The 10,122-nt window shown below is 44.8% G+C and overlaps 1 protein-coding gene across 8 annotated transcripts in view; it reads left to right on the top strand.

The window, feature by feature from the left end:
• MIPOL1 (mirror-image polydactyly 1) overlaps window positions 1-10,122 on the top strand; it is a 357,774-nt gene that overhangs the window by 90,459 nt on the left and 257,193 nt on the right. For 2 of the 8 annotated variants that reach the window (XM_025201449.1, XM_025201463.1), the window contains one exon: window positions 9,710-9,790. The exons of 5 other annotated variants lie outside the window; for them this stretch is intronic. In XM_025201449.1, coding sequence (XP_025057234.1) covers window positions 9,710-9,790 — 81 coding nt within the window. The remainder of the gene's footprint in view (window positions 1-9,709; window positions 9,791-10,122) is intronic. One more of the 8 variants, XM_025201452.1, reaches the window with a different exon arrangement.

Genomic DNA, 10,122 nt, shown 5'->3' with positions numbered 1-10,122 from the left:
CCCCCCCCCACACACACACACTCTTAACTCAGATGTAGTTTTCTGGCAAAGAAAGGATGTAGCTTTATTAAGCAAGCAAAAATGTCATCTTTAATGTCTTTGGGCAGATAGTATCTCCAATTCTGAGTCGAGAAGGATGCCATCCTTCCTTCTGTCTTACAAAGCTAGTAGGAAAGGATTGGGTCCTTGCAGTATCCACCCTCTGTATCTCAAAAAAGGTCATTTGCAGGCCCTAAGACCTGCTGTTCAGTTGCTGTCCTTTACCTCTAGGCTAGCAGGAATCAAATTATGATGAAAAATGCCTTATGCATCTTTTTTTATTAAAAAAAATAATCACTGGCAGTATGTACAAAGATTGAAATTTACATGACACAGGGACCAACCTGTACCAGCAACTATTGGCCTCATTCATGCCTGAAGGTAGAGAAGTCCCACATCCTATGTAGATTTAGATGAGCAAATGGAGACTCCAGCTGCCTTGTGCCCTAAATTGCCCCAATTAGCTTGCCAACCCAGAGGAACTCAGTATTATTGGTTGTTTAACAGCTGCAAACTTGGAGATCTGGAAGGATTGAAAAAGGAAAAACTCCAAGCTATTAATTACCTTGTCATAATTTGATCTATCCCAGTGTAAATATAACTACAGTGTCCTGTTGTTTGTCATTTAGATTGTTAGTTCCTTGATCTGTTCTATGATTATACACTACCTAGGAAAGTATGCATATGGTCGGTGACTAGGATTTCTAGACACCAGTGGTGTAACAAGCACAGTTGGTGCCTGGGGCAAACCTGGGGTGGAGGGAAGTGGGTGGGGCAGTTCCTAGAGCAGAGGGAGGGACAGCAGTATTACTCATGCTAGCAACTCCTAAACAGTCTACGGCTAACCTGCTGCCATTTCTGTGTGCTCTGTCTGGCTCAGCTGTTTCTCTTAAAGCAGGAACAGCAACAGCAGGGGACTGTATTGGAATTCCTAGCATGGGTATGCTGTTGGGGAGTGGACTTTGGGGACTGGGGGGTGATTCCTGCACCTCTCCTAACTTGGAATCTGGGGTAAGTGGCCCTCTCGGCCACCTGTTATGTTACTGGTAGACACAATCAGTATTTCTCTGGTGCTTGGAGATTTCCTTGCAAACTGTTTCCTGTCCCAATTTGATGCCTTCCACAATCAATATTAGTTATGCTGTGATACAGAAAAACAAAAAGCATTTGAGATTTAAATTTAAAACAAATCAGTACAAGCATCAACTTCAGAAGTGTTGCACTTTATCTACAGAGTGCAGGAGCAGGTTTGGTAAAGTTGAGTATGCAAGTCAGTATGTCTAAAATGGCAGATGTACCCACTCAGTGGACTGTCTCCAAAAATCTTCCTTCACTAGTGTGTGGGAATCATGACACATTCTCGGTATAATTAGGCCAGGTACAGACATTATGTTTTTACCAGTATAAGCAATTAGAAACTGACCTATACCTGTAACAGAGTAGAAGTTCAGCACATACAAACTGGTTTAAAAATGGCAGAACCCAGTCTAAGATTTGCCTAAAATGTTGAAGACAATGTGGTTAGACAAGAATCTTTTAAGGTGTAGTTTGGATATGGGCAAGCAATTATAGGTAATTCATTGATAGCTTTAATTGTTTTGTAACTAAAAGGGTTGTCTCCCCATTTTGGGCTCTAGAGGAAACAAAAACATCCACTACCTTAATTTTCCCTGCTATTACGGACTAAGGCTAAGTACAGACATTCAAAGAGCTTGAGGTGCAATCGATCCAAGTTATGCAGTTTTCTGTAAGTGTCATAATTTAGATTGGTAGCAAGCAGAACATACCTTTTCCCTTTGGTGTGCATGTGTGTACGCCAGGGGGCAAATCTTAGACTGGGTTCTGCCATTTTTAAACCAGTCTGTATGTGCTGAACTTCTGCTCTGTTACAGATATGGGTCAGTTTCCGATCACTTATACTGGTAAAAATGTAATGTCTGTACCTGGCCTAACTATACTGAGAGTGTGTCATGTATGCGATTCCCACACACTAAACCAAATGGGGCAGCTGATAAGTGACACCCAGGAAAAAGTCAATCTCCTTAATGACTATTTTGCGTCCGTTTTCCATCAGCCTAAGGGGATCACCCTGCCTGACAGGATGCAGGTTCACCTGGGGAGGGGTGAACATGCACCTATCATTGGCATTGATTTTGTGAGGGAACACCTTGAGAGGATGGACACCCACAAATCAGCTGGTCCAGATAGATTGCACCCATGATTCCTGAAGGAACTGGCTGACATCATAGCACTGCCAAAGGTAAAGTTATTAAAAAACTTGTGGCACTTGGGTGATGTGCCTGACAATTGGAAGAGGGCCAATGTGGTGCCCATCTTCAAGAAAGGGAGGAAGGAAAATCCAGAAAACTACAGGTCAATCAGTTTGACTTCAATCCCTGGGAAGATCTTGGAGAAAATCATCAAGGAAACCCTTAACAATAGGCTAACAGAAGGTAACATTCTGAGAGAGAGCCAACACAGTTTCATTGCAGGTAGGTGTTGGCTGACCAATCTCATTTCCTTCTATGACCAGACAATGGATCACCTGGGCAAAGGAGAAGAGGTGGATATCATATTTTTGCACTTCAAGAAAGTCTTTGACTTGGTGTCCTGTGATGTCCTCATGGAAAAATTGGGCAACTCTAGCCTCAACTACACTACAGTTTGATGCCTGGGGAAGTGGCCCATGGACGGACCCAGAGAGAATTTGGTTGATGGTTATTTGGTTGATGAAACCAAAATAACATAGTGCATGGTGATCAGTGGTGTTTCCCAGGGCTCCATTCTCGGACCTGTATTCTTTAAAGTGTTTATAAATTATCTGGACTTTGGTATCAGAAGCAGACTGGCTAAGTTCACTGATGATACCAAGCTATGGGGAAGTGCAGTCACCCTAGAGGATAGGCTAGCAATCCAGGCTGACCTTGACAGGCTTACAAGGTGTGCAGATCAAAACCCGATGGCACTAAACACAGCGAAATGCAAGGTGCTCCACCTTGGGAGCTAAAACCCACATGACACTTGTAGGCTCCACAGTGCTACACTCACTAGCACCATGACCGAAAGAGACTTGGAGGTCATGATTGACCACAAGATGAATGAGCCACCGATGCAATGCCACAGCCGTCAAAGCAAACAAAACTCTGGCTTGCATCTGCCAATGCATCTCAAGCAAGACCCGGGGAGTCATCCTCCCACTTTACTTGGCCTTGATGAGACCACAGCTGGAATACTGTGTCCATTTCTGGGCTCCACAATTCAGAAAGGATGTGAAGAAGCTTGAGAGAGGCCAGAGGAGAGCCACGCACATGGTTAGAGGACAAGAGAGCAGGCCTTATGAGGATGGGCTGAGAGACATGGGACTCTTCAGCCTGGAAAAATGTAGTGAAAAGAAAAGGGGTGACTTGGTGGCAGCCTATACGTACATAAGGGGTGTGCATCAGGAACTGGGAGAACGCCTGTTCACTAGGGCACCCCAAGGGAAGACACGGTCCAGTGGTCACAAACTCCTGGAAGACTGTTTTAGGCTGGACATAAGGAAAAACTTCTTTACTGTCTGAGTCCCCAGGGCCTGGAATAGACTCCCCTCAGAGGTGGTGCAAGCACCTACTCTGGATACTTCCAAAAAACACTTGGATGCCTATCTTGCTGGGATCATTTGACCCCTGCTGACTTCCTGCCCCGTGGGCACAGGGCTGGACCGGATGATTTTGCGAGATCCCTTCCAGCTGTAATGTCTATGAAATCTATAAAAAATTGAAATGATTTGTTTACAGGTGACAGCCTTTCAATCAAATTAAGCTCAGTGAGTAATTCACAGTAAATTATAGCAGGAGGAGTCACATAACAATCCACCCTGCTGATGTCTTTGGTACTCAATTGCAGCAGGGGGTGTCGGCAAACCAGTAAACCCCTTACTCCCAAAGCGCAACCCCCCCAAAGCTGTAGCTGCCTGCAGGGTGCCCTATGCCCCCCCAAAAAAACAACACAGCACATTCAGAAGGAACTGTATAAAATTTAAACCTTTATTTTAATTTTCTTTTTTTAAATATTATTTGCATGTTACAAAAGTATAAAACCCCAGAGCAGTTGAGCGCTTGATAGGTGGCACAGTGAGGGGGAATTTGTGAATGAAGGAAGAGCTGCCAGCCACAGACACTTGGGTGTGATTGGCAGAGAGCCATTATGATCTATAATTCTGGACAATGGGGGATGATTTGGGCCAGGCTATGCATTTCATCATTGCTTTGCTTGGAAAGGTAACTTGATCCAATTCCCCCGACTGCTGGTACTGAGACACAGTTCACAGCTTCATAGGTATGAGCATGTGGAATTTTGAAAGGTTCTTTAAACACATGTCCATATAACAGCCCCAAAACTTTGCCAGAAAGCATTTTGCGACCCTCCTGGCACTGTAGCTAGTCATCTCTAGACTACTTTTTGGGCACGAAAAAGTTCTCTATGTTTCCGAAGAACAAGTCCACTATTCACACAACAAAGCAGGAACATGATGCATCTATAAACCATGGCCCAAACTGGACCCAGGAAGAATTTAAAGAGTTGATTGGCATTTGGTCAGAGGAAAAGATCATTGAGCAGCTGGAAAGTAGATGGAATAAGCCAGTGTATACAGCAGTTGCCAAGGGCATGATTGTGCATGGGCACAACTGGAACTGGACATGGTGCCGCAGCAAATCAAGGCCCTAAAATGTGCTTTTCATCAGGCCAAGGATGAGAACCCTTGTTCTGGGGCAGCACGCACAATTGCTCCACTCGAGGACCAGTTGTCCATTGATTCTCAGAAAGGATGCAGGTGATGCAGGTCTCTGGTCATTTGGGACCGGTGTTTTGGAGAGCACATTAAGACCATGAGACCACAGACTGTCCTGAGACTCCAACAGGAAGCATGCTTGAGGCATGGGGCAACTGCTCGCAGCCACTGGTGGACAGGGATGGACAGGGGGCAGGGATGAACAAGAAGTAATTCTGATCCTACACCCTGTCTCCCGGATAGCTTCACTGGTGAGCGCTGATGAGGAGGACAACACATTGGATGGAACTGTGCCGTCCCCCTTGAATGCATCTGAAATGTCAGAAGTTGCTGAGACCCAAAGTTTTGTTTCTGTTCTGGAGATGCAAGAAGACCCATGGCCCAAGGACATGTTAGTATTGGGGAAAGGGCATTCCATCCATTTGCAGCACTCTGGCAGGCAATGTTTTGCTTCCATTGGGTTGAATGTGCTAGGGGATTTCTACAAGTAGCGTAGGTTGTGGTTAACCTTTTTACTGGTTGAGAGATGGCCATGCAAATACTTTGTTTTCATTCCTGTTACCAGCTAGCATACCTGATGGAAGCCGGGGATGCGTGTCTGAACCTTGGACCCAGCTAGCACTGGAGGAGAGCGAATGCAGGAATTCCACTACAGGCAGCGACACTCCTGAGAGAGCATGATGGGGGCTTTGGTGGAGGCCACACAATCGCAAGTGACCACTGAAGATGAATAGCAGGATGAAGTCTGGGAGGTGCTTAGGACAGCTGATCAGTAGGAGACACAAAGAGTGGCCAACGCTATTAAAGTCAGAAAGCATCTCTTAGACGGCACAAACCAGTTTCTTGAACTGGCCATTCAGTGCCATGAGGATCTCCAGGAGACATGCATCAATCAAGGATCATGTCCTTAAGCACATGAACAAGCCCCTGATTCATAAGCGGATCTCCCTCAGGAGAGTGCACATGAGATCCATTAGGCATGCCTCTTTCTGGGAGGTTGCCAGCAGTGCAATCACTGAGTCTGTTTCCCCAGTCCCATTGTCAGCAACCAAGGGTCGCCCCAGTTCCAGCAGGGCCAGGAGAGTACCACTACAGCTCAGGGAGCAAAGGGCAGGTCAGACTGGGGGTGCACGGCTGGGAGAGAAAAACATATAATGGGAAAGGGGTTCCTATTTGGTAGGTGATGCCGCTTGGTAAACAGGGGAGTGGACATCCATAAAAAAGGATGCATAAGGCATTTTTCATCATAATTTTGATTCTTGCTAGCCTAGAAGTAAAGGACAGCAACTGAATAGCAAGTCTTAGGGCCTGGAAATGACCTTGTTTGAGATAAGAAGGGTGGATACTGCAAGGACCCAATCGTTTCCTAGTAGCTTTGTAAGATAAAAGAAAAGATGGCATCCTTCTCCACTCAGAATTGGAAATACTATCTGCCCAAAGATATTAAGGATGATGTTTTTGCTTTCTTAATAAAGCTACATCCTTTCCTTGGTGGGTTTTAATTCAACTGTCATCTAAACTGATGGTTGCGGGGATTGGATTGTTGTTGGGCAGTTTCAAAGACTAGGAGCATTAGGCAGTGCAGGGAAGTGCAGGGGAATGCAACAAGGGAGGCTCTACTAGTCAATTGTTTGCAGCTGGTGAGTGTCTGCAGTCCAACAACTTGGACAGGCAGGCCAGCCCTTCTCAGTGTTTTTTTTCCCAACCGCTTCATATCCGCTCATCTGATTTACTGAGCACAGAATAATTCCCCACATTCCTTGATTTTCAGCTCTGCTTGTTATGCTGCTGCTGCTGAAAAGCAGACCACATAGGAAGCCTTAATGATAGGTGTCATTAGAGGGGTGCAGCAAGGGATTGGAGATGCTCTGTTCACTAGGGCCACTCTTGGGGTAACAAGGAACAATGGTCACAAACTGACAGAGAGCAGATTTAGGCTAGACATCAGGAAAAACTTCTTCACGGTGAGGGTGACCAAAATTTGGAATGGGCTTCCAAGGGAGGTGGTGCTCTCCCCTACCTTGGGGGTCTTTAAGAGAAGGCTGGATAGGAATCTGGCTGGGATCATCTGACCCCAGCATCTAAGATCTTTTCTGCCCAGGCAGGGGGTCAGACTCAATGATCTGTTGAGGTCCCTTCTGACCCTAGCATCTAAGAATCTATGATACCCAGACAGATAGGACCATCAGCGCCATCAGTACCTGTACGGTATGGTTGTGGGAGTTAGCAAGACAAGAAGATTATGTCTGTGTCTGAGTCTTGTACAGGCAATGTGGCAGGAGGCATTCACAAGAAAGGGAGAGAAAAAGGCAGTCCAGCTTGGAAACATAGAAAAACAGTATTGTTTATGTGCAGTGAAAGTCACTGATTATTGCTAATTTTTGGTTATTGTTTGTTTGTCGTTTGAAGCATAAACAATGCCTATGGTTAATGCTTGCTGTTATAAAAGTTGTAATAAAACTCATTGCTTATTGTCTGAAGTTTAAAAAATTGAAGAGTACTGCTTCTTGATAATGGTTACATTGTAAATGCTGTGACATTTGGTTATTTATGTAAAATATGTTCAGTAAGTCACTGAAGCTTAATTATGTAAAAAGACATTTTATATTTTCTTTCCACGTGGGCCATTAGGAGATCATCAAGCCAGGCTCCCTGGCTTTGTTGTTATCAATGCCAAATCAACAGCTGTTTGCACCATTAAAGTGGGTTGTTTAACTTGTAAAACTGGAAAAACCAGTAAATCTGCAGTTGGCACCAGCATTTGGGTGGGGGCACTGACAGGGCCAGGGGTTCCTGGGTCGGGAGTGAGATGCGGCAGGAGAGCTCAGGGGGCTGTAGCTTGGGATTGAAGGACAAAGGAATGGGCAGGGCCAGGACACCTCTTTTTTGGAACTGGAAATATGATAACCGTAGTGACATTGTCAGTAAGAGGAGCATCCATGGGTCTGACTGTGGGGTGAGCATGTGCAATTGTGACTGGTGTGGCAGCCAGCACAAGGGAAAAGATAACTTTATGAAGTGTGACAGATATGGGCTGCACTCAGTGCTATGAGAGGACAGGCGCCATTTACTCTGAAGGGCATCTGAAAGCAGTCCAGGACACGGCAGATTAGGCAGTGACAGTGCCGTTCTCATTAGGGGATGACTGCTGCCATGAGTCTGACTGTGGGGTGACTTTGTGCAATTGCAACTGATGTGGCAGCCAGCACAAGAAAAAAAAAAAGAAGCATGGAGGGTACAGGCTACAGTCAGTGCTGTGAGGAGGCGGGTGCCATTTGCTCTGTCTGCCTGAAGGGCAAATGGTAGCAGCCTGGGGTTCCCCTTTTAGGCACCCAACTGGTTCTTCATTCCTTGATTGAACCAGGGGCAGATTATGGGGTGACGGTGCCGTTCTCATTAAGGGCTGCGTCTTGCCATGGGTCTAACTGTGGGGTGAGATTGTGCATGGAGGCTTTAGGCTAAAATTCTGTGATCAGGAGGGAGCCATTTGCTCTGAAACCAAATGAAAGCTCTCCCCCTTTAGGCAGTGAAGTGATTCTTCCTTCCTGGATGGAACCAGGGGCAGATTATGGGGTGACAGTGCCATTGTCACTTAGTCCAGGGCATGACTGGGGAAGGGGGGTGGGGGAGGGCTGCAGGTGTCCATGCAGGAGAACAGATGGTTGATTCCTGTCAGGCTAGGTGGACTGCAACATCTGGTGTGCAACACCTGGTGTTCAAAAAAAACACATTATACCCAAGCCCCTACAAATAGGAGGGGAAGAGGATACCTGCAATCTTCAATTTAAAGGAACAACTGATGAACAAAGGGGCTCATTACATGCCATGGAGTACATTTCTGTTTTCATGTAACAGATCCATGGACACATCAGTTTAATTCATGGTGATCCAGTTAAATTGCAAAAAAGGGCAATTTTCCTCATGTGTACAAGTGCCCAGAGGTATCAGAAAGTGACTGTGTCATTGTTATTTCTCCCTCACGAAAGGGAGATTCCAACTATTTCAACAGATTTTAGGGAATTACTTGATTTGAGTATCCTTGGATTAGTCTGTGCTTTTCTATTTTATATGTAGTGCAATAGCCCAACATTGTTTAACGTGTATTTTGAGGCTCATCAAAGAACAGCAGCAAGAACATAGTTTCTTCTTGTATGATTTTTTTTGAGGAGAAATAATAAGTTGGATCTAAATGTGCATAGAATAGAAATTATCAGAATAAACATTAAATTGATCAATTGGCGTCTTTGTCCTTTACAGAGCATGGTGTATGCGCCAATGAGTTTTTTGATAGCTGCTGAATCCAATGTGTGAGACAGTCGTGCCCACACGTAAGGCACACCTATGCACTAACAATACTGTGAATCTGAGCAGCAGATTCTTTCCTCCTCTGATGCTGGTCATCACAAAACTTGATCCAGTCTACCTTGCAGTGCCTTGTTCCATCTACACTACAAACTGACTCCACCAACAAAAGTGTCATTCTGCACTCCTTTCCCAGTCATCTAGTAGAGCTTCCAAAGGATGTTAAGAAATCTTTGCAAGCATCCTGAAATCTACAGTGGTCTGCCTCTCTTCCTAGACCTGTTGTGAGTTTCAGAGTACATCACATTCTTCGGGATTCTGTGATCTGGCATTTGCTTGAAATGACCAAGCCTTTTCTTACTAATCAATGTTCCCATGCATGACATACCAGCAGGATTTAACACTTCCATAATTGTCACCCTGACTTGTCATCTTATTCAAAGAATTTTACTCAGGTATGTAATATGAAAGAGGTTTAGTCTTTTGTTATGTTTGGCATAGGTTGTCCATGTCTCTGAGCCGTATAGAAGAGTGGATAAAACACGTGTCTCATAAATACAGATTTTCACTTTAGTTGACAATTTGTCTTTGTTCCAGGCTCTGTCTTGCAAAAGACCGAAGTTCCTGGCTGCTTCGCCGATTCTACTAGTGAGCTCAGCATCAAGATCTATGTTGCTGGTAACAGTAGAGCCATGATAGAAAAATTGGTCAAGAACATCCAGATGAGTACCATCGAGGGTTGTACCTGGAACTAGTTCTGAAGAGCTTTAGTGCATGATAACAGTCTTCTTCAAGTATATTGCTAGCCCAAAGATTTTGTATGAGTCAGAGAACATGACAATGAGATGTTGTTAGGGCATCAACACTCTGAGCCACAATAGCTGCATCATTTGCAAACAACAGATTCCTCATGATGATCTCCTTCACCTCTGAACTATGCAATGTTAAACAGTCTTCCATCATGTCTAATGATGAGATAAACACCCTCTTGAACATCATAGAATGTGTGT

Source organism: Alligator sinensis, unplaced genomic scaffold, assembly GCF_000455745.1.
Source record: "Alligator sinensis unplaced genomic scaffold, ASM45574v1 scaffold280_1, whole genome shotgun sequence".
Lineage (NCBI taxonomy): Eukaryota > Metazoa > Chordata > Crocodylia > Alligatoridae > Alligator > Alligator sinensis.
Note: the sequence above shows the minus strand (reverse complement) of the source record. Positions and strands in the feature narration are given on the sequence as shown.